Genomic DNA, 13,277 nt, shown 5'->3' with positions numbered 1-13,277 from the left:
ATACCAGGCGGTGTCAGAGGGAGGCCCTAAAAATGGTCAAAGACTCCAGAAACCCTAGCCACAGACTGTTCTCTCTGCTAACGCACGGCAAGCGGTACCGGTACCCCATGTATATAGCCTCGCTATTGTTATTTTATTGCTGCTTTTAAAATATTTGTTACTTCAATTTTTTTTACTTATCTATTTTTTACTTAACACTTATTTTTCTTAAAACTGTATTGTTGGTTAAGGGCTTGTAAGTAAGCATTTCACTGTAAGGTTGTATTCGGCACATGTGACAAATAACATTTGATTTGATTTTGACTTATGTAAGATGTGAATGCAGTGAAATTACTTACGAATGTATACTCACATTAGTATGACAGAAATGTCTTCATTTTAAGTAAAATATTGAGATTTAACTTGCTTGATTAGATACAATAATTGATCATTAATAATAATGTATTTATGATCTTGGAAGACCTTGGTTACACTGAAAATACAGACTAACATGACTACTATTTCTGCCTACCTACAGAAACATTATTGTGGTCAGGACATGTAGTAATTCATATGGACACATGATGGCAGCAACGAGCTATCATTGAGAGAATAGGCAGCTTATCCCAACCTCTCCATCAGCTCCTTATTTTCTCTGCCTGTTTGAGCTTCATCAGTGTGTTTTACAATGTGATGGGGACTGGTTCACTCACTCTCCTCGTCCTCGTACAGGGGCAGGGCACCAGGCTGGTCGGGTTGAGGCTCGTAGTCCAGGCTGACCTCGTACTCCTGGACAGGGCCGGCCACGAGGGCATCGCGACCATACGGCTGCCCCTGTCCTCCACTCATTGCCACGTTACACATGGAGGCATAGTCCTCTGTGAGATAATGGAGAGAGAGACTGAGACATGACCATCTGATGGAAACGAGAGAGACATACATATCCTCTAAGAGAGAGAAAGAAAAAGAGATGGAAAGAGATCGAGACATCTGAAACAAAGAGAGATAGGAGAAGAGAGAGGCTGAGTAGTCTTCTGACCACAGTAGCCATGAGGAGCCAGACAAGGATATCTGCAGCCGGCACTTCTATTCCAACCCAAAGAGAGAATACATGACAAATAGCTAATACGTTTGATAAATACAACTCTTTTCTGTCATTCTAAGAACTGCAGGACATCTAAAATGTCAACACTTCCATGGTTCTTCCAAGTAATTACATTGCCATCATCACTTGGCTTAGAAGACAGAGGGATATTTGACTAAAGTGAATACTCTGGTTTGTGGCTAGCGGCTGACTTCCCTACTGAATGTGTCTTTCAACACACAGCACAGCACCTGCTCTGATCTCCCTCCTTCCTGATTACTGTACTGTGGGAACCTAACCCAGAGTCTTTCATCTGCACACCCCGGCCAGCCATCCCCTGCAGTCCCCTGCTAATCCCACGCACCTGCCTGCCTCCGCTCTCTCCCACAAGAACGTCTACACAGGAGACGCATCAGAGAGGGACCGCAGAGAGATCTGGGTGGACCTGATGAGAACAAACGAGCGTGTGTTCTGTTCTGGTCTCTCTATGGAGAGCAGCGGTGAGCTCACACACCTCACACACCTGCATCTGAGTTATTCAGTAAAGATCCGAGTGGGAGATCGGATGTTGGACGAGAAGAAACACTCGCAAATCTTTGAAAACCTAAAAGTGACCCAGACTTCGAAATGTATAATTCTGGATTCTGTCAATGTTTCTGAATGAGATAAAAAAAAACAGCTTTTGTAAAGCGTGCAAGCGGCAGAAAGAACAGCTGTAGACCTATGTCGCACAGCTACAATGTTCAAACCTAGCTCTTGTGACTTATCAACGGCACCTACTAAACTGTCGGTTCAACATCATTCTCACATGAAGATACGAATTCCAAGACAAACTGCTTGGAAATCACTCAAAACTCACATTTAAAAAGCCCCAACTCTACCAGTTCCATCTTCCAGTGGGCTGGAATAGCAGTGTTGTTTATTCAGAGGGAGGTCCCCACGTCCCCATAATTCACATCGCAGCCCTCCACCCTGGCAGCGTGGTGGGGACACGCATTAGCGACCAGCCCTCCACCCTGGCAGCGTGGTGGGGACACGCATTAGCAACCAGCCCTCCACCCTGGCAGCGTGGTGGGGACACGCATTAGCAACCAGCCCTCCACCCTGGCAGCGTGGTGGGGACACGCATTAGCAACCAGCCCTCCACCCTGGCAGCGAGGTGGGGACACGCATTAGCGACCAGCCCTCCACCCTGGCAGCGTGGTGGGGACACGCATTAGCAACCAGCCCTCCACCCTGGCAGCGTGGTGGGGACACGCATTAGCAACCAGCCCTCCACCCTGGCAGCGTGGTGGGGACACGCATTAACAACCAGCCCTCCACCCTGGCAGCGTGGTGGGGACACGCATTAGCAACCAGCCCTCCACCCTGGCAGCGTGGTGGGGACACGCATTAGCAACCAGCCCTCCCTGCCTAGACACAGGGGAGTGGAAAAGGGGAGTGGTAGAGGATTGGCCCCAGGGCAGGCTAGATCTCAGCGCCTCCAGGGGACAGGAGCATTAGAAGGCAGCTGGCAGAGGCCAAGCCTAATGAGGTGTCACTAGTCCTGGGTATGAGGTCTGAAAGGGCCTGGTCCACCACAGGAAAGACTACGTCTGGTTCAAGCACTGACCACCATAATCACTCTGAGACCAGCTGTATGGGGTTCTATAATATACCTCACATGAGACTGGATGAAGAAGCATTTACCTAAAAGTTAGCTCTGTTCACAAAGGATAATAGGTCATGGATAAAGTCATTATAACAGTAGCGTTGATAGATGGACATGAATGCTGGTGTGGTTTGTAGTACCTGTGTTCTTGAGGGGGCAGAGGGTACAGTCCATGCCCCAGGCCTCTCCAAACAGACAGCAACACTCTGTGTATGTGGTCTTTCTGTTGGCAAGGGGCTTGGTGCAGGTCAGAGTGTCTGTCAGAGTGTCTGTCAGATTGTCTGTTACCGTCTGCCAGCAAACACCCTGGTAGCCAGTCTGCTCACCATGTTGCTCTGCAACAGACACAGTACATCTCAATCACAATCGTTACCTCACTATGAAACACACAATACGATGTGACAAGTTATACGATCTCCACGAGAAAGACCTTTTTAAAAACGGGTTTACGAAAACAGAGACAATATAAGAGCATGCTAACCTTAAATCATGCTTATTTTAGCATCCTTCATAAGGGTTCTTACCTGCCACCTCAGGGGCGATCACACAGCTCTTGTTGTCAGAGTCTAACACCATCGGGTGTGTACAGAAACACATGTAGGAGCCATGTGTGTTCAAACACACTCCCTCCACACAGCTAGACACCTCCTGACACTCATCAATATCTGTGGGGGGAGGGCGGGGGGGGGGGTGGAGACAAATATTTGAAAAGGTGCTGTTGAGAGTTCTGTCGTCTCAGCCCGATTCCCTTAATGAAACACAGTCCGCACGCCTGCCGCACAAACACACAGTCATTTACACTCATTAACCTATCCAATTAACATCCACTTACATAGAACGGAGACAGAAATGCTTCAATTTAGGAATCAGGCTAATAAACTGCATGTTCTATTTCCTATTGATGAGAGGGCAAATCCGTTTTCCTTGTGTTAGTAAAAAAAAAAGTATGCGTCAGAGACAGTATGCTAGACAGTAAACATGTTTTTGTGAATGATAGCTCAACTACTACTGCTTCAAGGGGGTTGTTTGCAGGTGTTGGGACAAATAAACCTCGTATTTGGATTGTGTGTCAGCCCCAAAAGGAAAGACATGTATTTCTGAAATGTGCAGCCACAGCAAACGCATTAGATACACATCAGGCCTGTGGTTTCATAATTGCTGAGGAAATGAATAAACAAAAAAAACATATCCACCCAGACATACAACTGAAATACACATCCACTCAATATTCTACACTTTCAAAAATACCCCTCCATCCCTTTTAAGAAATATCCTCATATCCCAAATAGAACACGGCCATAAGACTGGTGGTGGTAGTGGTTGGTTTCTCTAGTCCACGCGTAACGGGGTAAAACCCGGACGGTCCGGGGTACAGGCCAAACCTCTGCTGGAGCCTCCGCCCAGTCTCAGCCTGTCCAAATAATCCAACACAAATGTGGCGGAACTCCGCAGGCGGACCACAGGCATCCTGCGCTTGTGTCCCGGGGCCAAGGGTGCGGTGTGGGGCCCGGCAGAGGGCCAGGGTCCCTCCAGTGTGGCTCGGTTGGTGGTTTGAGACTTGCTGCCTGGGCCTGCTGGGTTTGGCACATAGGTCACCGCAGTCTGGCCCTGCGTCACCCCCAGAGTGTCCCGTGTCCCCGCCCTGCCTCTCACCAGGCCCTGACCCTACCTAACCCAGGGAGGGGCCCCACCCCACCCTACCCTGGCCAGCCAGCCAACACACAGGCTGTGGTACAGTACTACTAACTACTTTTAATGTGTGTGGACAGTTTAATGACACAGGGCTGTGGAAATGGCATATTAGTAGACTGAGGGCTATTGATTCCAATCTTTCAAATGTCGCAAAAAATGGCATCATGTTGTGAGTAAATCAAATATGTTTGGGTTGAATTAATACTAACTAATGTGAATGACCTTCCCACTGACCTCTGCACTGCAACTTGACCTCGTCGTAGTACAGGCCAGTCTTACAGTAACACTCATAGCTTCCTGGGCTGTTGAAGCAGAAGCCATCCTTACAGATCTCCTGGCCAAACAACGCACACTCATTTGCATCTGGGAGGGAGAGGACAACAGAGTCTTAACAACAGCCCACACAGCCACAGAGATAACCACAGAGACAGCCACAGAGACAGTCACAGAGACAGTCACAGAGACAGCCACAGAGACAGCCACAGAGACAGCCACAGAGACATTTTTAGTTCATCTCTTGCTATTGAGATAACAATGTAAAAATGCAGTTACTTCGCCACTAATACTGAAGGAACACTACTCAATACTACTCAATGTCCAGTATTCAAACGGTCTCTACTCTTCCTGTTTCTGGAAAGGTGAGACCAACTCAACACTTTAATGAGATGAAACCTGGAGAGGCTTAGAGAAAAACTAACATCAACAAACAGTTCTGTGTTACAGTACTCTCCTCTTCATTGTGTGTGCTGTCGGTTGGGCGTTGGTGTTTGCAACTGAGACCACAATCAGCTGTGCTAACAGATCCACCAATTGAAGACATTTCCAGACTGGTGCTCAGAAACTGTCCCTGGAAACCTGCCTTCCCAGCCCGTCTCTCCCTCTCTCAGAATATATCATATTCACTTGCTGCCAGCCCCTCTCCACCAGACTGCCTTTGCTGTAATAAATTATACTATTGAATTAAGGCCGTTGGTTCGATGAATTAACTTTCGTGCGAGGGGAACAAGCTACAGTAAGATTGTGGGGCTGGGAAAGGAGAAGGAGAGAAGAGGAGAGAAGAAGAGGAAAGGAGAACAGGAGAGCGAGAGGAGATGTGCTAGTGTTAGGTGTCCAGACATCAGAGGCTGGCATTTCTGTTCTGGGACTCCAAGCCATAGAGAGAGAGAGGCAAACTAAAGCGACAGACACACACACACACACACACACACACACACACACACACACACACACACACACACACACACACACACACACACACACACACACACACACAACAAGAGCACAGACAGAGGCCTGCCTGGGAGAGAGGCAGCTGCGATGACATTAATAGCAGCATCTCAACAGCAGAAAACAGAGCTCCGTGAGGCTATTCAAGTCCCGGGTTTGTTGTTAACTCACTGTCTGATTCATAGTGTTCTCATTGCATTTTCTGAACACTACTGCTGTGAGCCAAGGCTCTGTTTAGCCTGTACTGGGTCTCTGAGTTCACATACCTTTATAACTCTCGGCTGCAGTAACTCCAAACACAATGTCACCGGTTGGGACACTGCCTCTCCCAGCTGGACACATCTGGGAAAACTGATCTGTTTGACGAGAGAGACAAGGAAATGTGTAATATGTCATGTGTTTGTGTGTGTATGTGTTTTATGTGTGTGCTTCCTCACCAGTGCCCTGGACGGGGCAGGGGTGCACCTCACAGTTGTCCCCCCAGCCTGCCCCCAGCGTACAGCAGCACTCCTCCATGGTGACACTGCTGGTCAGCACGTTCTCACACAGGTTCTCATCATTGAGGTTGTAGTAACACTCCTTCCTCTCCACTGACGAGGCTGTACAGGGAACAGAGGGGAGAAAACACTTTATTGCACAGAAATCGCTCAAGGATAGTGTTCAGTGATATCACCTGTCGTGCGAGTGAACCAGTAACGTTTTAGAGTGACAGCAATGGGTTAACCCAGGGAGGGATGAGTCTCTCTCTCTGTGACATTTCCCCATGCAGGAGTGTAAACTGACACATTTAGAGCGTGCTGGAGAGATAAGGCACATGATGAATGTGATACGCCTGGAGGACCAGAGTACACAGCTGCTCACACGGCTTTTAAGATATTCACGGAGAGACGAGAACCACCCCCCCCCCGTCCCCCGTCCCGTCCCGGCCCCTCTTCCTCCTCCGCTTGGTTTCCCCTAAACCCTCCACACGCACGCAAACACACACACACTGCGGTTTCTGTCTCATTGTTTTGTGCTCTGTAAATTCCTATGATAATTACAGATCACCAGAGACTCATATCTAATTGCCCATTCTCAGAAAAACCCAGCTTTTCCTGCTACAACATGGAAATGGCCACATTCTTCCAAAGCAAATCACACTATTACGTAACGTCTGCTGTTGTGAGCACAGGGCATGCTCTAATTCCGAACATTACGTAATGATAAACTGTCCTCTTTAAATATTTGGGACTGTTTTCAGATGTAACAGAGAACATACTCTACTTGAGGTCGTGTGGTTAAGTCGGACAAGAAGTCTAGGTTAATGTCGAGCTTTGGGACCCGACCTAAAGCCCTGTACTACAGTATACATCCAACAGAAAGACACACAGCCGGCTCCGTTTCTCATTAGATATTTACACTCAGGCAGAGACAAGGGAGTCCCCCGAACGTGGGTCCACAGAGCCAGGCCTCCTCATTCATCATAACACCACTTCTCTCAAATTGAACAACAGAGTGTTAAAAGTTAATATAGTCGTCTGAGACAATGCCCTTAACGTTCCCTATACAGTCTTGTTAATGTAAGGGGATTCACACAATGGAATGTCACGATCACCACTAATGTGTTGATTTCAATGAACTATGTAACTTGGGAGACTTCTTAACCCTCCATCACCCCCTTTATCTGAGGACAACTTTACTCAGTTATAATTTGAAACTATTTTTAAAAGCTTTATATCAACTCTTCATTTGTGTTCAGGCAATGTGTGGGTCACCTGTGGGAGCGGGACTGCACTTGGCGGTCATCTGGTTGTACTCCTGGTCCTCGTCGGGGCACATACACAGGAAGGAGCCCTCCACGTTCTCACACAAGGCCTCGCCACACACACCGCTCAGCAGATCACACTCGTTGACATCTGCAGGGAGAACACAACACCTTGATTTGCGGTTAGCACTAATACGCAAGGTTAGCAACCTTCCATATCATTCATGTAATGCCTCACATATGTGGCTTTGTGCGGCTTCATTCACTGGGACAAGTAGCTGATAAAGAGAAATGAAGACACTAAGTGATGTACTGTGTGGGGAGCGGGTGAAAAACCTTTGGAAATGGATTTCTCTTAAACAAAACAGTGAGAGCTCAAAATCAATAAATAGGCTTATACATTAAAGAAGAGACACTCAAATATCTATTTCACTCTCCAACAACATGTATTTTTTCCTTTGACTTGGCTGTGGTTATACATGTGCACCCACCCATGTATGTCTCTCCAGTTATGAACAAACGTGCAGAGAAAACATCAACCCGGAAGTGGAACTTAACGTAAAAAGCCATCTGGTTCCTACGTGCTCTGATCTGCTCCGTATCCCCAACACCCTGTCCGATACTTCACACCGTGGTGTGGGCCAGATTGTCAACGAGCTAGAAAGTGTTAAGGAGAGAGCGGGGAGGAAGAGAGTGGGTGTGTCCCAATAGGGGAGCACTAAAAAGGGGGTGGGCCAGTCCAGAATCACAATGGAAAAGGCAGATTTTGCCTCATAAGAGGGTGATATATAAACATATTGCACGGCCTTTCCTGCTCAGCAGAATGGGACGACCGCAAAGTACATTGTAGAATTGTTCTTTCTCCATTTCAGAGGATTCTGTCCTTATGCATTAAACATTTTATATACCAGTTTATATACCACAATTTGGCTACACAGTACATCTCTGCTGCCCAGCCATCGGTTAGTGGGAAGAACGACTGGCTCTATTTCGATGGCGATATATACTGAGTGTACAAAACATGATTAACTTTCCATGACAGGTTTAACAGGTGAATCCAGGTGGAAGTTATGATCCCTTACTGATGTCACTTGTTAAATCCTCTTCAATCCGTGTAGATGAAGCGGAGGAGACAGGTTAGATAATGATTTTTAAGCCTTGAGACATGGATTATGTATATGTGCCATTCAGAGGGTGAATGGGCAAGACAAATGATTTAAGTGCCTTTGAACGAGGTATGGTAGTAGGTACCAGGCGCACCGGTTTGTGTCATGAACTGCAACGCTGCTGGGTTTTTCACACTCAACAGTTTCCCATGTGCATCAAGACTGGTCCACCACCCAAAGGACATCCAGCCAACTTGACACAACTGTAAGAAGCCTTGGAGTCAACATGGGCCAGCATCCCTGTGGAACGCTTTCGACACCTTGTAGAGTCCATGCCCCGAAAAAATTAGGCTGATCTGAGGGCAAAAGTGGGGGTGCAACTCAATATTAGGAAAGGTGTTCTTCATGTTTTGTATACTCAGTGTATAACTTATTTTTATGTACGCAGAGAGGCAACTTCCTGTCTCTCTCTCTTTCCTACTCTCTTCTCCCCCCTCTCCGGTATGTGACTGGGCAGAAATAGCCAGTCGCAGGAGCCAGAGAGACTATCATTGTGTGAGCACAGATGGCTTGGCATATTCACCCACAATGGCCGCTATCGCATATATCTGCCGCAACGGATCAAAAAAGCTCATCAACAGCCCAGGTACCTACTGTAATGCAGGAAGCAGACAAAAATTAAAAATGAAAAGTCCCACCCTCTAGTTATAAGCCTTCCTTGTCGCTCGGCTCAACGCATCCTGAAGAGAAACTATAATTAATTTGACATTAAAACCTGCTACTGCTTTTCTGGTGTCAGCACGCACCACGGTGCCCTCATTAAAAGCTGGTCTGTCTGGCTTGACCCTGTAGCACCTTGTTCACTATGCAAAGTCATTGTCTGGGTTCAGCCACAACCGCTACCCCAGCCTCAGTCCAGCAGTGTCAGAAAAAGCACAGCTGTTGGCTTTTTCATCTTGTTTAAAGTTGTAGCTAGCTGGACTAGAGGGAGAGAGAGTAGCATCAATGAAACGTATCACTTAAATCACTTGACAGTCAGACAGTGTTCCGTTCAATGACATGAACTGTGAAAAGAAAGGACACAGACAGATAGGCTACGCTGTCTGAATCCCAGTATGTAACAAACAGGTTAATACGATCCAAAATGGCTTCTTTATCTGGGAAGCAGAAAACAATCCGAGAGGCTCAGGGGTGCGTCTGTCTGGGTGTAACCAGAGATGGGGAGAGGAGTGAGGGAGTGAGGGGTTGGCGGTTGACCACTTCCAGTAGTCTGGGGGGCGAGACCATCTGTGCAAGCCACAGCAGAGTGAAGAACAGAGGCAGCTGGCTGTACAGGGCTGGGGTGGGACCCACCAACACTTGCCAAAGTACAGATGGAGAGTGTGTGTGTGAGAGAAAGAAAGCAAGAGAGACCGTATGTGTAAGTGGACGTGACTGTGTGTGTGTGTGTGTGTGTGTGCGCGTGTGTGCATGTGCGTGTGTGCACGTGCGTGTGTGCACGTGCGTGTGTGCACGTGTGTGTGTGCACGTGCGTGTGTGCACGTGCGTGTGTGCACGTGTGTGTGTGCACGTGCGTGTGTGCACGTGCGTGTGTATCGGTGTGCGTTGCAGGTTAGTGTATGTGTGTATGGTGCAGGGAGTGCATGTGTGTGTAAAAGTGTTTGTGTAAATGTATGAATGTATACGCGCGCGTGTGTGTATGTATGTGCGCACAGGTCAGAGAGGTCTGGCTGAAGGAAGTATTTTATCTGCTTCAATATGGGAGTGCCTGCGACCCACTTTCAGGGCTCTGACAGGCCTTTCTGCAGGAGGAAATTGGAATAGATGGGAACTGCATGGGCCCAGTTAAAGAAACCACCAAGACAAACGAGCTCCAATTCTTCAGCTTGTCCAAAAACATGAACTCACTGGCTCTCTATATGATGATGATTCCCCACTCCCTCAAATCCCCTCAAACCGAGAGAATGAAATTGAGAGTAACAAAAGAAAAAAGCATTCTGAGCTCTTTTGACAGAGTGAGCAGTGGTTTTCTGTGGGTCTGTGGAAGAATGACCCCTGGCTTGGCTGAGGAAGACATCAGTCCAAGGTGATGGGGTTGTCTGGGGTTTGATTTGGTATCAGGGATGGATTTTCGGACAGAACACACTCACCTTTGAATCCACTGCAGCCCGGGGCTGAAATGAAAGCCATGCATCACTGACAGCGAACCACCACAGCCAAGCCCAGACCAGAAAAAGCTATTGACTGAGAAAGAACCTGGTCGACCAAACATACGGTACATTACATCAAGAAAGAACATTTTGTGTAACCTATAGATCTGATTCAGTGTAACCTATAGATCTGATTCAGTGTAACCTATAGATCTGATTCAGTGTAACCTATAGATCTGATTCAGTGTAACCTATAGATCTGATTCAGTGTAACCTATAGATCTGATTCAGTGTAACCTATAGATCTGATTCAGTGTAACCTATAGATCTGATTCAGTGTAACCTATATATCTGATTCAGTGTAACCTATAGATCTGATTCAGTGTAACCTATAGATCTGATTCAGACAACTCCAGTATTAAAACAAGTCAAATCAAAAGGCAAAAAATGTCATCAAATTCTCTGTCTCATAGTCAATCTTTCTCTTCAGTGGGGACAGGCAGACAGGAACCAGAACCCTGACAGACAGCAGATACAGCTTTTACAACTCTCCATTACTTCCACTTCAACGGTATGTGTGTGTGTGTGTTTGCGTGCGTGTGTGTGCCTGCGAGTGTGTGTATGCTTGTGTGTGAGACAGCAGAGTCTAAGCTCCAGTGCATTTTCCAATCCTAGGGTCTGAGGAGCACTGCAGACACAGCGGGAGATGTTTAAAACGTAACAGCGTGAGCTACACCTTCAAATTGAATGAAAATAAATGGCCACATCGATCAAATGTCCGGCGACATGTCTACCATCTTTTTCTTTTCATGCAAAGAGGGGAAACTACTGTCCCAAAATGGCCCTGCATTAAAATGGCCCACACCATATCATCACATGCAAGTCTTAGATAACATGATTTCATATCTACAATGCTTACACAATCTGTAAGAGTAGCATGAAGCATACATTTCTAGCACTGCCAACAAACTTCAGAGGAAAATATTGGCTAAAGGCTACAGTAGTTGCCATTGAATGAGGAAATACATCTAATTTTAAGATTGAAAAGGTTACTCTTGGTTTTCGAGGTTGACAGATATAGCCATGGCAGACTACCCAGCATATACATAATAGGAGTGAGCTGTCATTCAGTCGTCATGACAACTCTGCTGGAGTTGTCTCAAGAAGGGAGCAGAAGTTTTAGCCATCAACGCTAGCAGTTTGGTTTTAAGAGTGTTCCAATGCTTTCAGCAGGACACTTACACTGAAAAAAATGAAGGTTCTTAAATGGTTTGAACTTTTGCCCGATAAAGAACCTTTGAGTTAAGTGGGGGATTCTCGACGTGGCATCTACGGTTCTTCAGAATCCTAAAAGGTTCTTGAAATATATGGAAGCCCTTTCATAGCACACAGCAAATTGGCCAGTGTTAAAGGGGCAGTGCAGTCAAAAACGTTATTTTCAGTCAAATATATATTTCCACACTATGAGGTCGAAATTACACTCTGAAGTTGTAAAAATGATAATGCCCTTTTAGTGTAAGGGCTACAAAAAATATGAAATTAGAGTTCTCATCGGGCCTGAAAATTTGAGGCCGGTCCGACCCAAGCCCAGGGAGCTGAAACCCAAGCCCGGTGAGCTGAAACCCAAGCCCGGGCTCAAATTATTCAAGATCAAATTATTGCTTAAAGTTCGACTGGAACTCCCAAAGTAATATCCAACCGTTACACTAATTTAAAGCAACAATCGTGTATTGCCACCAAGATGATAATTTCAGCACTGTTTTGATTGGGACAGCGCCATCGTTCTGCTTGGAGACAAGCATGGGGGACTTGTCTTGATAAATCAATCAATGTCAGATTTTGGTTCACACTAAATCCTGGTGTAAATCAATGAGATTTTGTCGCCCAAAACCCACCCACCCACACTGACACACCCCACTCCTACTCACCCACACAGCCGAGGCCCTCCTGGGACTCCTGGTAGCCCCGGTCACACAGGCAGCGGAAGGATCCGACCATGTTCTCACAGAAGCCGTGGCTGCCACACCCTGTGGCATTGACTTTGCACTCATCAATGTCTGCAGAACGAGGAGGAGAAGGGTCAAAGTTCAGTTACCTGTTCTTCTATACAGTCTCGGTGGTAGAGGTGGTTCCTCAATTAGGACCAGTTGACCGACAGAACAGCAGAGGCCTACACCCACTGAGCTGCAGTGGAACTAGTCTCGGGTTTTGGAGCAAATCTCTCATTGGTGCCATTTATTATGAGTATGAGCATCCAGACAGTTCAAGCTGAAAATATTTGCTGTGTCCAGAGGCAAAGCAGCACAGTACGGTATACCACGAAGCATATAGAGGCAGGGCCAAAATAAATGAAAGGCAGATCCACAATGAAAAAAGTGTGTGTGTATGTTTGCATGTACAGTGTGTGTGTGTGTGTGTGCGTGTGTATGGGTGTATGAGTGTGTGTGTGTGTACATTAGACTCCACACTCTGCGAAGACTGTAATAAATATGCTCAAATATTATCACAAAAGAACACTAGGAAAATCATGGCGAGCCGTAGACAAAACATCTCTCACATAAATGTCCTCTTGTCTCGGCTGAGCTGGGCAAACAGAGCATTCTAAACTGGAACACTGTGTAACCCAAACCGTTTAAACAACCGC

The 13,277-nt window shown here is 46.7% G+C and overlaps 1 protein-coding gene across 1 annotated transcript in view; it reads right to left on the bottom strand.

The window, feature by feature from the left end:
* The window catches only part of LOC139411247 (latent-transforming growth factor beta-binding protein 1-like), a 137,652-nt gene that overhangs the window by 19,870 nt on the left and 104,505 nt on the right, over positions 1-13,277 (bottom strand). Inside the window, 8 exon segments of the mRNA XM_071157290.1 lie at positions 693-857; positions 2,855-3,049; positions 3,239-3,379; positions 4,641-4,769; positions 5,900-5,989; positions 6,071-6,232; positions 7,388-7,528; positions 12,562-12,690. Of these exon segments, the coding sequence (XP_071013391.1) occupies positions 693-857; positions 2,855-3,049; positions 3,239-3,379; positions 4,641-4,769; positions 5,900-5,989; positions 6,071-6,232; positions 7,388-7,528; positions 12,562-12,690 (1,152 nt within the window).

This window comes from Oncorhynchus clarkii, chromosome 1 (assembly GCF_045791955.1).
Source record: "Oncorhynchus clarkii lewisi isolate Uvic-CL-2024 chromosome 1, UVic_Ocla_1.0, whole genome shotgun sequence".
Taxonomy (NCBI): domain Eukaryota; kingdom Metazoa; phylum Chordata; class Actinopteri; order Salmoniformes; family Salmonidae; genus Oncorhynchus; species Oncorhynchus clarkii.
Note: the sequence above shows the minus strand (reverse complement) of the source record. Positions and strands in the feature narration are given on the sequence as shown.